A 19109-nucleotide genomic window follows, 5' to 3' on the forward strand; every position below is an offset into this window, starting at 1 on the left:
AATTTTAATTTTCTCTCAGCATGTGCCCTTATTTGGGGAGTGTTATCACGTCACTGAAAACCTTAAATTATCTAAATACTTAATTTACGTTCCTGGCTCTTTGATTTCATGAGACACCGTCATTAAAGTAAATACAGCAAGTTAGGCTCATTTATGTTTTCCATAAATCCATGATTCATTTCTTCACCACATTCACGCAACATTTTTGTCTATTCTGGGTTTAAAGTTTGTTGAACAAAAGCAGTTCTTTTAAATATTCATACTCTGTTACCCGTCTTTACGAATACCTGACGTTCAGAAGTGTACATTATTTGCTGGAATGTGACAAAGGAAGCCGAGGGGGCAACCATTATCTTTGTAATGATCATGTACATAAGTAGACCACAATTTTCTCTCAATATTTATCCTGTTAATTTTTTTTTGAGTCATTCTTTAGTTACGTTGTATCAAGTTAAAACATTTTTATATGTAAGAATATGCTGATGTGTCCAGACATTAATCATTTTACAAGTGTTTTGTTTCTAATTTAGAGCCAAAATGAAGAATGACTGGACTACATTTCTGTTTATAAGACATTTGACACAAAGTTTAAGGGAAAACAAGAAAATAAAAACATGGCCAATATACCGTGAGCATGCAGGTATGTGAAGCCGGTTGAACTTTAGCCCAAAGATGTGTGGTTGTGTGTGATGTCCATGTGTCTGGTGCCTTTATGATGAATAATCCTTCATATTTGTGTTGCACTTTAGTCCTTTATACTTGACGAATTCTGTAAGTTCATGGGTATTCAACTTGGAACATATCACATATACTTTAAGATGCGTACACCTTGTGTGGCAAGAAATACTACCTCACATAGATTTTTAGGGGGATGCCACTGAATTTTGGCATTGAAATTATTTGCTTCATAACCAGAAACACAAGATTTTTTTTTGTCCTGCCTCTAAACTGTGATGTCATACTAATGTTCAGCTCTGTATGGCACTGACTTGCTAGATGTAAAGAAATAAGCAATGTAAAGTTAGCAACCTTAAACAATTTCATTGGATTTTATTAGTTGGAATAAGCCATGATATAAAGTTAATTTTAGGAGTTAACATTTAGACATTCTGTCTTCTTAAGTACTGTTTGTAAATCAGCTACTGGCTGTGCATCTGGATGATATCACAGATTAACTTCTTGGTTCTCTGGCTTAAAGACTTGAGAAAGAGTTGTTGCAAGTACTTATTGGCCTCTGTCTTTGACTGCATGTGTGAGTCAAATTAACAAATTTAGTGGTATTTCCCTTCAGATGACCTCAAATTAACTTGAAATGACTTTTAAAGTTTCAAAATAAGCTTAACAAGCATTATTCTTGCCAGTAAAGGTCTCAATATTCTCAGAATGCTTTAAATACCAAAACTAGTGGGATAAATAGGGTTTCTGACAATGTCTAAACTCCTAAAATTCCTTCTTAGTTCTTGTAAAACTTGAGGTTTCATGGTTTCAAGTCTTTTTGTATGTTGTACAATTGTTCTAAACTGACTTCTTTGTTTTATTCCTTTTGTTTTGAGTTGAATTGATGTAGAGGTTTTTGTTCCCTAATGTGTATTTAATGTCTTTTGTGTTGTGCGGTACACTTGACTTTTAGTGTTGTAGTAAATCCTGTGGATTTGAAAAAGTATCTGCCATGCCGGTGATAGTTATATTGGAATAAGACACCTGGTCTTGTAATGACAGAACAGATTCATACTGAATCTATTTGTACCTTAATTTTTAAGAATTTCATACATATGTACCTTGAACATTAGATATGGTGTTCTATATAAGTAATTTCCTTGAGGAAAACGGTGCTCTTTTGCAACCTAATTTACTGTCGAGTGTTTTTCTAGCAGGATGTTTTTTCATGGTTGTAGAAGGGTATTAAGATATTTGATTAAGCTCATCTGTGACATGTCCATTGGGCTTTCTTATGCTTGCATAAGAGACCTTCATTAAGGCTGCTAATGACTAGTATCAGAAGGCGTATATGAGCTTTGCGTCAAGTACACAACACTAGCAGGGTTGGGTTTTAAACACCACTAACAACTTTTTTTCAACAGGTCCATTTGATGATCCAGGGTGCTGCTGTTGGCTGAAATAATCATTTCATTCTCTCTTTTTCCTCAGGTTCCTTCAACAGAGCAGTCTCTCAAGCTGTCACCAGTGTGGTTGCTAGCCCAAAATACAAAGTTATGGGACCGTACCAACGGTTTAGCATGTTTTTGCGAATTAGCAAATTGGGTTATAAAGGTGTTATCATTTACTGCCGACCGCTTTACAAATTTTAACTACAGCTTTCCCCAACTTAAATTCAGCTGTTGGTTTTAGTTCATGCTAACACTATGAAAATCTATTGGCTTATAATTAGTAATACATCACATTGAACTGTTAGCTGACTTTACTTTTCGTCAAAGTTCTGTTATTCTTGCATGATAAAGCAGTTGATGTTATTGTTTCCTTATTGATGTGTTTAGCAGCTTAGGCAAAGCACCAACATCTGAAATTTGAGTTGGGTAGTTAAAAGTTTGTCCCTCTTATGTTATAATTTAAGGTTAACTTTTAAAAACCTAGTAGGTCATTTGAAACCACTTACTACTGTTTTGAGAACATTTCCTAATTTCTGCAAGTCTTTCTACCCTGCTGGTATAAAAAATACTTCATTTGCCACGTGCTTTATAGAACACATCACAAAACTTTTGCTCAAGTTGTGCTAAACAAGGAGATACAGTATGCCATCTCCGGTTTTTGTCTTTGCTTGGTTCAGTTAATAGTTGCACTGTATTTAAGTTGACTTGTACACCAGATGGAATAGTTTTTGTACCAGCAAAAAGCAGTGTCAGATGTCGTCAAATGACCTATAATTTTTTGTTTGCTTTGCATTTATCTTTGAGTAAATCAGTGGCTTAAATCTTTGACTCTACTTTAACCATTAATGCAAAAGTCTTAAAATAGACGTATTTATTACATGAGAGGTACAGATTAGTTGAGCAAAAGCATGCAAAACTATTGGCATGGTCCAACACTTGCGGTGCTCCACGTTTAAACACACTGGGCTGTTTGAGGTTGTAGCTGCACAGATGTTTAGTTTTGGATGCCACTATAGAAATTTGTCATGTGAAAACACATCTGATGTGACCACCGGTCACGACAGGTGTCACCATATCACCAAAACAGAATGACATCTAGTATTAACTCATCCATTTTTTAACAGCATGCTGGTGAGAGGAGCCATTGACCAGCTTTAGCCACGATACTACCAAGTCACTTTTCCTGCCTTAACTCATTCACTTTAAACTTCAGATTCTTTTACAGCCATGCAGTGTCCTGCCTTGGAATGAAGATTTTACTTGAACTTACTTCCCTTACTAGATAGATGTTGCTGCATTACTCGATTGGGCCTGCCACATTTCCTTCCATTACTGCTTTTCCTGTCATTGCTGTTGTTCCAACTTACATGTATTTGACAGTTGCCCATCTTTTCCTTGATGCTGCCGTTGTTGAATGAACTTAAGACTTCTGTATCAAGCAGGGTGGCCTACCTGGATTACCATTGTTTGTTAGCCCAGTGGATTGAGGTTTCCATCTCTGTGACGACAGCCGGGTTCACAGAAAAGACACGTAACTCTGAAGCCACTTTATGGCTTTCACTGCACCAAAGGTCATTCCAGCTTCTTGATATGCGTTGTTTGGTTGGATTTTTGAAAAAGACACTACAGTGGTTTCCTCATTTTGAACATCATGGTGCACCAAAGAATGACTGGAAATCCAACCTAGAGTTTTCACTGAAACTGCTGACAATCCATCCTGTCGTGTGTTCACACTTTGATGTATAACATTAAGTAATAATGTTTGAAAACTCTGAAATCACTGTGAAATTTGTGTTGATACTGTAAGTGATGTGATTTTTGAAAAAGCCTGAATGTTTTTAAGCAAGTGACTACTTCTAATAGAGATGGAATGTTATAAATTTGATACCAGAAACTGGAGAAAAATAAACTTTTTGATAAACACACCAGTGGTTTTGAATTTGTTTTTATTGTGAACTTTGTGTTTAGCGAGTTAGTTCCAAAAGTACTTCAGAAGTACTACTTTTAAATGAAGCAGCATCTGCTTGCAAAACCTTGTCACTGGTCTGATATATTTTTAGTTTTGAGCAGCTTTACCAAAGAGTGATTAAACCTCTCAGATTGAGTGGTAGTTTTACCCCTTCAGGACTCTATCTAGTGTTGCCTAGAAGAAAGTCGTAATTGAACAGTCGTGTCCTTTTTCTCCTCCCATTAATTTTCTTGTGACCTTGGATTAATCTAGCCACCTGTTCAAGATGTTCCAGTCCACTTGTTGGAAACGTCTGTTCTGAGGCACCCACCAACTCTTGCTCATAGACGGCACCAACAGGGAATGTTAAGGACTCTCCAAGATGGATATATGTAAGTGTCAAAGATGGATGAATTTAATTGTCTTATAAATGATCTTGCAATCTCTTAGATTAATCTGACCACCTGTTGAGGGGGGTCCTAATCAGAAACCACTTACCTGAAGTAATGTCATCTAAATGCCAAAAGAAAATGCAGTGTTGTACCTAATACTGCATTCTTGAACCAGGAACAACTGCAATAATATTGCATTTGTTGCTGTTGTTGGTTTCATGCTGTCTTCACATGGAATTGAAGATAAATATCTAAAACATAATTTTAGAAAGACCAAAATGTTGAGCTCTTGATTGTGATTTTTAGATAGTCTAACAACTTAAAAGTGCTGCCTTTGAAGTGATTTGAGACCATGTACACTTAGTACAGCACCAACAGGGAATGTCTAGAACTCTTGAGATTGATAGATGGATTGATATTCTTTATTGTCCCAGTATTTATTTTGCAACCCCTCTGATTAATCTGCTGACTGGTTCACGGGTTCTTAATTGGAAAACTGATTTGAAGGAATGTCATTGAAAATCTGAGAAAACCACAGTGTTCTTTGTCACACCGTATATTCTCGAACCAAGAATGAATGCAACAATGATGTATTTGTTGGTTAGTTTTTTGTTGGTTTTATGTCCAATATGACCAACACTGAAGACATCATTTTAAAAGACCAAATATTTATATTGTTATGTTTAAAGACCCTGCACCTTAAATCAGTACTGCAGTTGAAGAGATCTGAGACCATGTACATTTAAGTACCTACCAACTCTTCATTAACAGCACCAACAGGGAAGTTTGAGAACACAATGAAATAATAGTAATATATTTAAATAGTCATATATTGTTACTCCATCTGACAACATTGATTGTTAGTCTTTGTTTTGGTAAAAAAAAAATGTATAATGATGTTTTTGGTGTATTTTCTAAGACCTATATACCTTGGCTTCTATCTACTGTATTATCCATCTAGCCATTTGACCATCTATCATGAGTTTATTTGCCAAGTCTACATGTATGTAATTGGTCTGTCTTACATAGTTTAGCTGTCTGTTTATTGACAGTAAAGGAGGAGGCAGTTGTAAAGGTGTGTTAGCATGTTTAGGACAAGTCCTTGTAAAAGTTCTTTTCCTTCTAACTTACCACTCGGGTCTTGAGCACTCTGCTGGTTGCTGCCACAGAGGGGTAAATGTTGCCTGGAAAGAACTGAGCGCTGCCATTTGCAGAACTCTCTTAGAAACGGGGAGTTTTGTTTTCCAGAATGCCAGACTGTTCATGTTTGCAAATGTCAACATTTGTAAAAGCCGTTGTTGAGCTCCAGCAGACTGTGGGCCCCCAGAGGGATTAGAGGAGGCTCTGTTTACCTGCTCTGAGGAATGCTGCCCTGCACGGACGCTTTTGTATGTGTCAGGGACCCAAGGTCACAGCGCCGGCAGAGATGGGCCGCTTTGTCCCCCTCCAAAGTTTCCACCTCACAGTATCAACAACAAAACACAATGTGGGCGACCTGGGAGAAGGAAATGGAATTCCTGCTCATGTTGCTACAGTGTTCAGAAACTCAGGTTCAATGGCCCCTTTTATCTTTGATAAGTCTGGGTGAAGGATGGGATCATTTTTGTGACTGTGATTGGAAAAATAGCAAAAATTGTTATTCATTTGTATTTTCATGTATTTTGGTGGATCATATGCACATCTGCTTGTCATTACAGCTGTGCATTTATTTAGTTTGAGGCATCAAACTTAAACCCTTAGAAACAGCCACTTCAGTTTATTCTATCACCCCATAAATCTGCTGACATTACATACTTTAACACATATTTATTTAGTAATTAACTTATAGTAGTAGTTGCTGCCCCTTTCTGCCTGTGACTTGAATCAGTTATCATCTAAAAGTATTCACAACTCCAAGTATGTTTTCCAGTATTTCCAGGCATTGCCAATCGGCACTACCGCCGTTTGACCACGTGGTGTCGCCCTTGCACAACATAAAAACATGCTCATTGGGAGAAACTGATGCTGTAATCAATCTCAGAAAGATATCCAGCCTTCTAATACCACAGAGGACAGAAAATACATCACTGAAACCTCACTATTAAGTGCTACATGCACACTATAAGTCCCTGTGAAAATATTGGAGGATTATAGCGATTTGTTAAGACCGACAAATGTTTTACTAAGCTATGATTCAAACAATGGCAGCGTTTCTTCTTCTTTTGGACCGCCAGCCTGTCAGTCACTGATGGAGCAATCTGACCTCAGACAGCAGACACCGAGAAGCACATTTAGGGCCAACAAACACGCTTGTGTTTAATTTGTCTGCAAGTTAGAAGTTATTTGCGGTGGGCAAACCTCGTTAAATTTGACATGGGCTCTCAACATTTCGCAAGCATGCAAAAGGTAGTTCAAAGCGCCATATTTTCTCCATTTTTCTAAAAGCAAGCAAACAGGGCAGAATTGTTTGCTCCCTCTCTCAGTAGACTACAAACCCGTTCAATTACCGTTTAAGACAATTGTTAACCTAAAATTAATGGTCTGTTCGTCATAAAAGATAATTGAAACAAAAGGAAAATATCAACACAAACCTGGGTGATTTGTTTATCAATGAGCTGTTCCAACAACTACCTAATTGAAAACGCTATTAGACCTTTTTCATAGCAGCCATTTTGACATGAAATAGAATAAAAGCAGGTGTTATCAGTGATACTGATTAAGGTTCCTTTCCATTCAGCTCGAACAGACTCAGCGTGCTGCTACTATTCATGTTAGCTCACTGGACAGGCTCTTCTACACTAAATGGAACGGGACCTTAATTAATTTCATTATTTAAACATGTGTCTACCTGCTATTTTATATCAGTATGGCGTGAAAAGGGTCTGTTTCGTCGGAAAAAGCTTCATAATGTCGTTCAAATGTTCTTTGTTTTTACTGTGAAACTCATTCAGACAAAGACATGTAACAACTGCAAGTTTGAAGATTTTCTTTATCTCATTTTGTAATAAACATATAAATAATAAACTCTAGACATTTTTTGACGCATCGCCCTGTTATGAAAGTTAACTGGTATGGTCTGGCTATATAGACTATCCAAACTTTGCATCTGCCGCAGGTCATTTCTATAAAACTATTTCCCTATTACAAAATATGAAAAGAAAAATACATTTTAGTACATTTACAGGAGTTACTTATTAATTTATTTAACGAAAACTGTTTCAGTACTACTTTAACTGTTACTGAATTGTCAGAATCTGCATTTAATATTTTTCTCAGAAGAAAACAGAAAAATAGAAACACAACAAAATAAAGAAAAGCAGAGAATGCAGACATGAGGCAGAATATCTGTCCCTCTCCGACAACTTAAACGAACAGTTTCCAAAATAATAAAATTCTTAATAAACCAAAGCAGTACAAGATTTTCCAATACTTTCCCAACTACTGTATTTAAATTAAAATATATTCTCATATCTTACACTATTTCAAATAACGAAATGTGATTCGGTAGCGATCTGTCAAAATCTAATTTACAATTCTGTGTATAAAAATATAATTTATGGAACCCCGCGAAGTTTGTTCTCCCCAAAATATAACAGTCAGTTGCACATATATGCACATATGAACATTACAACCTGTCAAAGTTAGCTCCTTTCTACATGGTTCTTCTTTCTCTTTGCGATATTTTTTCTTTTTCATTTTTTCTTCGTTTTTTCTGTCTTTTTTTGCATTTAAGATATACAAAAATAGATTATGCACAATTTGCTGCTTACACACACCGTTTCAGAATCCATTTGTGTGACAGCAGCGAGTTCACATGAGAATAAATTATTCAAAGAGAAACTTTTTAAGGCTCCATTCATTCTTTGAAAGGGGACACATGGAAAAGTCACTGAAATAAATATCCCAACTCCGCTGGGGCCTTTGTCTTGTTTGTTCGTTCTTTCGTTCGTTTTTTTAATTATTATTATTATTTTATTTTTTAATCTACTGAATAGTTCGTGTGTCCTACATTTAAAAGTCTCGTTCTGCTCCTGTCGTTGATGTTTCAACTTGGGTATACTGACATCCCAAGTGGATGGATCGAGTGACTGTCCAAGAGCCATGTTCCTAATTGATAAAGGATCTTGGAGTACCAGTGCACTCCGTCGTTCTGTGCACTGACTGGAGGCTGGGAACTGAAAAGCAACGAGGACACCCAGTGGGCGAGCCTGACAGGTGCCAGGGCCCAGTGCGCCAGGTCGTGGTCTTCGATCACTGCGTAACAGGACGCAAGGACCTGATCCACCACGACGGTCCCCTGCACGGTCATCGGCGCAAAGGAGCCTTCGTGCTCTTGCGTGTAAATCCGTTTTACGGTCACAGGCTCGAGTCGACTTCGCTCGGCGTCAAACACGAACACCTTCTGTCCACGTTGGACTTCGCTGGCGAAGACAGTCGACATCCTCTCGTTTTCAGTGGCGTTGTGGGCGACGAAGAGGAGGTGCGCGGCGGTGAGGGTGATTTTCTGGCCCGAGTCGGTTTCGATCACGTAGAAGAGCCTCCTGGTGGTCGAGTCTCGGTCCATGAACATGATGAAGTCGGTGTAAATCGGGTTTCCATCGTCATCTGCTGCCAGGACCCTGTCGCCGGTTCGGAGGTCTTTGATCGCCTTCTTGGTGCCATCCTGAAGGGCGACCGTGGAGGAGCCTGGGAAGCAGCCGCCTGACTTTGCTGCCACAGAGTTTTCTGGCAAAATAAAAGATTACGTTGTTAAAATATAGGAAATATACGTCTTTTATACCACCAGAAAATGTTTATTAATTGGTAGATCTTATTGTGGTGATGCAAAATAATTTAAAAACATATCAAATGTCCCAAAGCATCAGCATTTAACAGGGCAGTCCATCCCAAAATCAAAAATACATAGTTTCCTCTTATTCTTTCCTTTCTTCAGTAGTTTACAGGAACTACTTTCTTTCTAATAGTTGCTGTCTTTCTAGTAGAAAGACAGTAGTTCCTAGATGAAATTGCATTATTGTGGTGATGCAAAATTATTGTAAAAACACTTTAAAGTCACAAACTGTTCCAATTTGGGGAACAGTTCACCCCTATTTTTTCCTTTTACAATTTTACTTAAGTAGAAACTACTAGAACTACTTTATTTCAAGTAGAAAACACAACATCAAACACCCTCAGATCAAAAGTACATATTTTTGCTCTTGCTATTCTTGCTATCTTGAATCTACTGGAACTACTGTCTTTCTTTATGGTAGAAAACTTTTTTTTCTAGAAAGATAAGTACTTCTTATATGAAAATACTCTGAACAAGGTTAGTGGATTATCTCAAGTAACCTGGTCGTTATTTCTGGAAAGAGAAACTGGCGTTGACTTTTTCAAAAATGTATTTATTTTCTTATTTTTTGCACTTCAAGCACTACAAGCTGGCTGCCATTTAGTTTCATTATATTTGAGAGAAGACCCACATCTTTACAGCTTATATCTCCAAAACTCAACAACTTGCATCAAAACTATCTAGATGGATAAATAGCACTACAGGTGAGGGGAGAAAATATGTATTTTCGTTTTGGGGGTAAACTGCCCCTTTAAAGCTTTTAAAAAACTTTTAGGACTTTAAAAATAAATAAACCACAGGTGCTTTGAGGCATTACAGTTTAGGACCACCGCCCCTATTCAAAAGCCCATTCAAAAAACGTTCCCTTTTTTTTGCTCGTGTTTGTATTTTTCCTGGTGGGCCATATGCATTTTGCATAATGATGCCTGTCTGCTCCTCCGTGCCAAATGCGTATTGGCTTGGCCCAACGTTGTCTGAGACGAGAAAACTGAAAGCCTTGGCTCATCTATTCTTAATTAAAAAACCCAATAAAGAGCAGGCATTGTTATTCTAAATCAGCTTGTGGATCGAGCTACTCTCGGTAAAGAACACTTACGCCTTTCCCAGCTACTCTTCCCATATTTACTCAGGTGCAGAAACCTCTATGTGACAATTCACACAAATAGGCGACTCACAACTACTATTTACCCAGCGGAGCCACTTTTCCAAGCCTCTCGAGTTGTAGATTTGAATTTAAATGAGGGCCCGGACTCTTAAATGCTTTCTGTTGTGCAACATCAATGTCCCCTCTTTCCACCACCTCTCCCTGCTTTGTTGTCAGTCTTGATGACAATAATTTTGGCCTTGGTGGAGCTCTTCACATACCAGTCTCTAGGATCACACTGTCCCTGCACACACACAGAAAAAAAGGGGGTTTCCTACTCAGAATTTGGGGCTTTTAATCTTCTTTTAAGATTCCCGAGCATGAAATAAGGTGACAACTGAAAACCAGATTTACCCCGACCAATTCAACATTGTTCAGCCAAATCCTTTTGGTAAAGTCGCATGACCCCTAATGACACGTCGGCCTGGCCCATACTGTGATCTCAAAACGTGTGTGTTGAATGATAAGTAAGGGATTTATCAATAAAGTCTGAGCTGAGAAAAAAGTGCCACGGTTCATCAATCAGCGTGAAGAAATGTGTTCTGAGCGCCATAGGTGTCCTTAAAGCCTGTAAGGTTCTTTTAACCAAACCAAGAGCCAAAATTAATCTTGTTTTAAAATTTAAAAACAGCATCTCACAGCTACAGATAAATAATATCCTGAAAAAATAGTCTTAACAAGTAGGGTTTTTTTTTTTTCGTTTTTTCTAATAAATGATCAAATCTAAAATATTACCTGATCACCTTGTCTTTAACTTCCAGCATTATATTTTGGTGCGCAAAAATCCAGGGAGAACAAAACGATTTGTTTTTCTAGGTCACATCTAGGAGCCTTGTTAGATTATGGTCGTGGTTCCCACCAGGAGACAGTGTGGGGCGATGTAAGATCAAGAAATAAGCTGCATGGGAAAAACGCTCACAACGCCACAGGCTGGGATGTGCCCATGCATCATTCATACAATAGAAACATATTTCATAATACACAAATCGTGTCAAAATTAATGGTTACACTCAAACATTTGGCCTGTGCACTCAAATTACCTCATCAGATAGATATTGAGTACCAGTTGCGATGATTAATCATTAATTGATTGATCATTTGGCCTTTAGAAACGTAGAGTTTTGCAATTAAAACGAGTCATCTGATTTTAAGACGCAATTTATTGTGTTTTTACTGGCACGATTTGTTTGTTGGAGGTTGTAAATGTTGATTGGAAACTGAAACAATGTTTTTTTTGTATGAAAAGCATCACCTTTTTTGCTTACACCTTCGTTATGTCCAATATTAAAGGGAGAATCAGCAGGATTTGTTCGAGCTGTTTGTAAACGTATCAGAAAGATGTTGGGTCTTATTCCCAGGACGTCATATATGGACGTTTTTTTTGGTTGGTAAAGCGTCCGGAGCACACAGAAAATAATTAAATATAGGCAGAGGGCAGGATCTAGTCGGTCATAAGTGACGATTGAAACGGATTGTGTTTATATGAGTGTATATTGTTTTTTTACGGACACTATTATATTATGCCTTTAACCTTCCCTTTACAAACAAGTACTCTACTTTTGCTTGAAACTTTTCTAAAAGATCAAGCAGGGCTGCACCTGCTCTATTAGATATTTGCAATTGCACGTGCATGACGGGAAATCAGGTTATGTTCTCCCTCACAGTGCGCATGACAGATTGTCTCTGCTGGTTTTCATACCTGCTTTCACGGAGCAGTGGATGTGCGCTTTGGATTCATAGTAGACCCAGTCGAATCCGGCTTCCACCGCCAGCCTGGACAGAGTGCCGTACTTGCTCTTGTCTCTGTCTGAGGTGGTGATGTCCACGGCCCTGCCCTCGTAGTGGAGCGACTCCTCGAAGTGGTGTCCGTCCTCATCCCAGCCCTCGGTGACCCGCAGCTTCACCCCGGGCCACTGGTTCATCACAGAGATGGCCAGAGAGTTCAGCTTGTCTTTACATCTCTGTGGGAAGGAGACATGGACCAGTTAGTCACCTGTTGTTGCAGACAGAAGCATAAAATGTGGAAAAGTCTGAATCAAGAGGAGTATTTGCCTCCAAAGCGTCTTATATTGACACAATTTTCTGTTGCCAAGAGAAGCAGATGCTCACAATTGACTAAAAATATATCATCTTTGGAAGTTTTTCTCCTTTTATCCCCCAGAAATAGCGCTACCCGTGACAAATCTGCTTTGTTTGCTTGATCCCTGCGATTAAAAAATCAAATTCGAGGCCTCGCCCACACCTCTCCATCCCCACCTGATTCCTGAGGTGAAACCGTGGCACTGAGCTGCATCTTGAGCTTACATTTGTCAGTGTGAGCAGCAGCGTCAGAGGGCACATCTCGGATAAGAAAGCTGCTGATGAAATATTGATAAGGCACCGCATTCGCTTCACTGGCCTATAACATATGGGTCTTTTGGTCTTGGAAAGGTGCGAGCATGCAGCAGCATCCCTCTCTATCAAAAAAAAGTGTTGCATTGAGCCCAACATGCTTGCATTACAAATTCATGAGTTTGTATTAGGCCATGAGAATGGAATGAGCGCGTCCTTTTGTTGGTTGCAACTTGTCTGTTTTCTTTAAATCAATAATTGATATGCAGATGATATGAAGATGATCTTCAAGAGCAGCTGCTGTCGCCTTAAAAAATATCTGGAGTTTTGTCCTATAAATAAATCGTACGCGCCCCAACCTCTCTGCTGCGCTCTCAATGAAGATGCTTGGCCTTCTCCAAGACAACTATTCTCGACACTCAACCAATATGTCAAATAAAACATCACAAAGAGGCTTTTCAGTGCAGCCGCGGAGGGAAACTTTCATTATTCCTCTCCTGCAAAGTCTCAGGAAACGTGACATGCCTCCTTAAGTCGATGTGTTTTGGCTGCTGACTGACAGACTTGTGAAATATCCAGGGGTGGATAGAGGAGCGTCTGTGTGTGTGACCCACTGTCCTGTGTGTCCTACAGCAAGAATGTTCGCACAGACCCCCAAAAAGTGGTATAAAAAGGAGCCTTCACATATATCAGTTGGTGTTTTATGGGGATATCACACTTGTAGAATGTGTTGAGTAAAAAACCCGAAAAACCTCCCACATTCTGAGTGGGATTGTCGGAGTCAAGAGCCGTAAAGCTTTAACCTATTTATTAATTCATTAGGTCGTGTGCCGCAAATCAAGCCAAATTCTGCTCAGCCACCGTGAAGCCCAGCAGGGCGCCCTAGACCGGCGCTTTGTGCTCGGGGTAAAGTTGTTCAACAGCCTCCCTCTTAATCTTTTCACAAATGATTTGGTTAGAGGAAACACTTATCAGCTACCTGTCAGTGCAAACAAGCCGCCAGCTCATCTCTTTCCTGACGCGTTTGCACTGTGGGCACAGACTGCAGGCTCCCAACACTGCTGCAAGAATATATATAATCCACGTTAAAAAGCTATATAACCTAGTGTTAGATATTTTCCTAAAACGATAAAATAATATTTTCTAGTGTAGATGACATGATTTCACAGGGTACATCAGGTATTTTCTTTAAATTTTCTAATTTTCTTGTCACTCAGCACGTTATTCTGCTTTATAAGTTGTCTGTGGAAAACGAAACCTCAGTTGAAATACGCTGACTTTAAGAGACTGGGCATGCTCGCTGTTCCACAAAAGAAAACCTGAATTTAATATTGAGAAAAATATTTTGCAACTGAACAAGAAGCGATAATTTGTGAATTAGATAGACCAGACTTCATCACTCCAGGATACACTCTCTGTAAATGTGTGTAAAACGCCTCTTTTGGCAACTTTCCTGGGAAGGAGCTGTGTCTTAATAGTTAAGGGAGTAGATGCTTGTTGAGGCGCTCCTTCATAGTCTTGGCTAGACCTCAGCGAATTGATTGATTAACACATTTATTGCACATACCCGAGGGAGCTACTGCAGACACGTGTCTTGTCTCATGTATAAATACAGCATCTATTTTCAAAAACACAAGATAACAAGAACAGTGTGCTATATTCGTGCGTAAAACACCGTGCGTAAAGACCCACAAGGTTCGTGCGTAAAGCCGTGCAACAGCGCAAAGACCGTTGGCACGGCGTAAATCCCCATGTGATAATGCTTATGCCACAGGCAGAGGAGGCTACAGCATAGTTCCAGTCCAACTCGTCTGGATGCACACACCCGAATTTGATGGTTCGGACCATCTCACCTGTTTTAACTTACTGTGGCCTCCCGCTAACCAGAGGTCATAAGTTCAAATTGCGTTTCAGAGCCAGTGAGGGGTGCCTAAAAAGCCCTTTCATGCACATGTTGTTGTGTTTGCTGTAAACGTTCGGATGCTGAATAGAAAGCCACAACTACTACCCTTTATCATAAATCTGTAAAACATAAATCAGCTCACAAATGTGTCACTTTAAAGCCACTAAATAGACAGACTTTAGCCCCATATAATCATATTTTATCTGAGAACTCCTGCCGTTTGTATGATTTCATACAGACCTGTAGACATAACAGTTTATACAGGAGGTGGGGTGTTTTACTCAGATTGAAAGCCTTGCAGACACTTTACTCAGTATTGTCAAAAATAAAGTATCAGTGAAATCAAACTGTTCCTGATTTTCCTGGAGACCCTGTAACCTCCTTCAGGATCCATGGAGGGTCCCCGAACCCCAGTCTGTGCATCACATCCCCACGCTCTTGTAATGTCCTGATCTGTGCGTATGAGAAGCTATAGGTGTATGACAGAGGCGGTGTGGGGAGGGCTGAGAGGGACGCCGAGACCGACCGACCGACCGCACGCACAGTGAATATTTCATCGTGCTCATGCATGGTGCGAGGCACGGGTTCAGGGACTCCCGGCACCACCATCACCATCACCACCGGCATTTTATTATTACTGAGCCAATATCACCCAAGCGCCTTTAATAATTCACCAGCATCTGAGTGCTAAAAGTCATGCTGGAGAAGAGACGCGGCGGCATCCTGCAGCTTGGAGAGAAACCAGGGCTCCATCTCGTCTTATCTGCACAGAACGAGCTTTGATAACTATCTGCCTACATCAGGATGGAGTGTTTAAGAAAAAAGAAGATGTCATCATCCATGCATCCATCACCCCTGCGCGCCTTGCTCCTATTACTGACCGAGTCCCACCCTTTTATTAAAGTCCTGATAGTGTCCAGAAGACTCTCAAAGAAATGTCACTGTCTCCATGCACTGATGCACACTATGCGAGAGGCTAAATTACAGCAGAGAAAATGTCTGATTGAGCCACGCCATGCCTGAAGGAGCCCGGCTGTTTGAAGCGCATCAGCAGCTCCCTGTATTCACGGCTGGAATAAAGAAAAGGCGCTTAAAACAAGCTGCAATGTTGAGCTTAAATAGGCAGCAAACACTGAAATGTAAGGTAACACTAATGCGCACAATGAGAGGCTCACAAAGATACAAATATAGATATGAGGAGAGGGGCACATTAATATTTTAAATACACTGTCACAATCATGAAGGCCGAGTGTCCTGACTGTCCGCCTGCACATCACTTCTTCTCCAGCTGGATTTCTACATTCGCCTCCAGCCTGCAGCCTTTAAAACTCCCAGGCTGGTGCAGAAAGCGCATCTGCTTTTACAGTGAAGTTAAAAGGCTCAGTGTGAAGAGTTCAGCAGCGGGTAAAACACACTTCACTTAAGGTGCGCAATCAGTCTGACAAGGAGGAGGTTGTTGCAGTGCGCAGTGATGGTGCGTTAGGAGAAAAAAGGTGATTGTGTCTCTGTCTTACCTGAGTCATTAGCCGGTCGGCGCCGGTGTTCTCCTCATCCTTGAATATGATGTCTGTGTTATAATTGGGAGTCAGTTCTTTAAACCGCTCGGAGTTTCTTGTGATCTTGCCTTCGTATCTGCCGCTCGCCCCGAGGGTCTTCTCCGCCACGTTGGGGATGAACTGCTTGTACGCAAGAGGTGTCAGCTTCTTCGGGTGTCTTCTTCTGCCGTAGCCCCTGCCCGGTCCGCATCCCATCCCAGAGGACACCAAGGACAAGCAGATGAGACCGACCAATACGATTCTGGTCCAGAGCAGCATTTTTGTCCTTTAAAGATCTCAAACGAGTCGCCGCTGCTATCTCTGCCGTCTGCCTCTCCCGGCTCTCGCAATGTCCTTGTCTCCTCCTCTACTTCGCCTTCGCCTGGTCTCTATGGCAGGTGCGGAAATGAACGCCTCAGACAGACGCTAATAACGGGGCACATCGAAGGAGGGTTAAAAAAAAAGTAGTGAGGGAATTAAAAACCACGGGATCTCTGGTCGAGCTGCAGCCGCTTGTGTGAGGCGACCGCTTTTACTGCTTTGTATTATAGCACCGATCTATAGCAGGGGAGGGATTTGATTGGCTCGCCTAGACAAACCCTCCTGATGTTATCCCACAAAAAAATCTTAAAAGATTTCTTCCACCTGAGGGTTCGCCTGTGTTGCGGGGAGGAGGGGCTGTTCCATGGGAAAACATCAATTATAAACCGTCTTTTTTCACCCTCCCATTTTTCAGATTTCACAGGGAAGGCAGGACAGACAGGAGCACTAGGCTCAAATCTGAGGCAGTGCAGTTAGGTGAAGTGATTTCAGGATATGTGCGGTGATTGAACTGCGTCTGGGAGAACTTTCCACACAGAATTCATTTCCCAGGAGAATCAAACCGCTCGTGGACGCGCATTGCGCAGCGCACGGCTGTGGTGGATGCTTTTGCCGCGACCCTACAGCCACCAAATAAATAATTTCACATAATAAAGAGTTTATTCATTGTAGAAATTACTAGATAAATGAGTTTGAACTCTAAATAGATTCTAACCTAGTTACTCTTGTAAAACAACCGAAAATACGCACGAAAATCAGCTTGGGGACGTTTCGTGCCATTTAGGTTAATCAGAGTCTAAAGAAATCTTAGCAAACATAACAGAATTTACCTTTTGGTTTTACACCACTCAAACTCTATCAAACTTCGGCAAAACTTGAAAACAAACCTACACTAATATCTATTCCGTGCGCGCAATGTGCGTCCTTTGTTTGCCCCCATTTTTACGCGTCCAGTTGTGCATTATTTAAATTATTATTTCACCTTATGCATTGTTTTAGCTCTGCATTTTTTCATCTGATTATAGTAAATAACATAACGACTCAGACTCACACCATGAGGTAAGCTCGTTAACACTTACAGTACAATATCAGGTATAAGGTATAGAGAGTGTATTCCAGGGCTAATTTTCATTGGAAGCAAGCTATTTAGTGCGTAAAATGTTCTGCGTGCGTCTGCTACCAGCCAAGGATCACCCATAGGCTCTCCTACACACTGTCTACCTTCCAAAGTCCACTTCACTGGCAGATTAAGCCTTGGTAACCACTGTATTTAGTGTAATTTTCTCTTGTACTAGAAGGGGAAGGGTTTTTTGCACTCACTAACACCCAGCACTCATTTTCCAGTTGCTTTGGTGTTATTTAAGTTGGATTTGATCTCAATCACCAAGCTTCCTGAGTTGTTTTCAGCCCAACACTCACTGATGGTTATGTTCCTGTGATTAGAGCCAATTAAGACATATTTTAATGTCTGTGTTGTTGATACAAACCTGCATCACCATCATACATTAAACACCTCTGTATCCACATTCAAAGCATATCAGACAAAAACAGAGATCCAGAGTGTTTCAGGAAGTCAAATTATTTGTGTGCTAACAAACCAACTGTTAGAGTAATTACAGGAAGACGGGCTGTTTTGGGGCAACTTCAGCTCTCATCACACCGACAGTGTGGCACAGGTGCTTCTGAAGTGAGGACAGATATGCCAGCCTTTGGTGTGGCTTCAGTCTCATTAAACCTCTCTCTGGCTGACCTCCAGTCTGGTTCAGTCTGTGCCAGGCTTGTGGCACCGCAACCAGGGCAGGTGAGATGACCTGCCGCTCACTGACACCATGAACATCAAGTCTTGGCCAAAAGATTGCATGTGCACTTGGCACGCTGCTGCGTAACTCTGACTAAGATACTCTTCTACCAGTGATAGTTTTCAGTTTACATATTGCTGAATTCACTGTTTTTTTCTAAATGTCATACGGATTCTCAGGATGTCTTCAACAGACACATTTCTGCAGTGGTGCTGTTCAAACACAGAGCTGACAGCAGTGGTGGTGCCCTGAGGGACACCAGAGGCGCTGTTTGGCCCCAGGTCACAGTCTTAGTTCAGGTGTCACAGCTCTGAGATAAAACTTGGCATGCCACACAAACGCCTCAAAACCACAGAGATGGGAGGAGGTGAAGCAGCGAGAGTCCAGAGAGGCCTCAGTGTCCAAAAACAGGCTTCTTACAGGTGCTAGAAATCTTTGAAAACACTCAAATTTTAATGTAGTGTTCTCAAGGTTTGAAAAGTGCTTGGGTTTTGGTTAAAGGGTCTGAAACTGCTTGAAATTGCAATTGCATTACTTTCATAATGACTGTTAGCTGTCTGAATAGTTCATCTCTTAGACATAGAAATAAAAGTCAGATATTGACTCAGCCAGGTTACATAGGATGGCAGGTATATTTACTAACAGGTGACACACTGAAACATGAAACTACTATGTTTTCTTTTAATTTGTCACCTTTCTGTGGGATCAGAAAACATAATTTTGATTATATATAGTACAATAATATCTGGTTCAATGTGATGAAGATGTGAAATAATCAGTTTGAGTGTATGTATATAAATATGACATGTACCACAGCT

At 40.3% G+C, this 19109-nt stretch overlaps 1 protein-coding gene across 1 annotated transcript; it reads right to left on the reverse strand.

Moving 5' to 3' along the window:
• Window positions 1-8333: 8333 nt before the first annotated feature.
• Window positions 8334-16774, reverse strand: shha (sonic hedgehog signaling molecule a). Its single transcript, XM_084746986.1, has 3 exons — window positions 16151-16774; window positions 12102-12363; window positions 8334-9152 (listed from the first exon to the last, which is right to left on the reverse strand). The coding sequence occupies exons 1-3, from the start codon at window positions 16448-16450 to the stop codon at window positions 8473-8475; spliced, it is 1242 nt and encodes a 413-aa protein (XP_084603112.1). The 5' UTR covers window positions 16451-16774; the 3' UTR covers window positions 8334-8472.
• Window positions 16775-19109: the final 2335 nt, after the last annotated feature.

Source organism: Lutjanus erythropterus, chromosome 21 (assembly GCF_056507025.1).
Source record: "Lutjanus erythropterus isolate fLutEry1 chromosome 21, fLutEry1.hap2, whole genome shotgun sequence".
Lineage (NCBI taxonomy): Eukaryota > Metazoa > Chordata > Actinopteri > Lutjaniformes > Lutjanidae > Lutjanus > Lutjanus erythropterus.

Excerpts from the sequence above, each read along its gene's own strand:
- shha (XM_084746986.1), bottom strand. The coding sequence starts at position 16,450 with ATGCTGCTCTGGACCAGAATCGTATTGGTCGGTCTCATCTGCTTGTCC. Across the intron at positions 12,364-16,150 it reads CCGACCGGCTAATGACTCAG|AGATGTAAAGACAAGCTGAA; the intron begins GTAAGACAGAGA and ends TCCTTCCCACAG. Across the intron at positions 9,153-12,101 it reads CCACTGCTCCGTGAAAGCAG|AAAACTCTGTGGCAGCAAAG; the intron begins GTATGAAAACCA and ends TTATTTTGCCAG.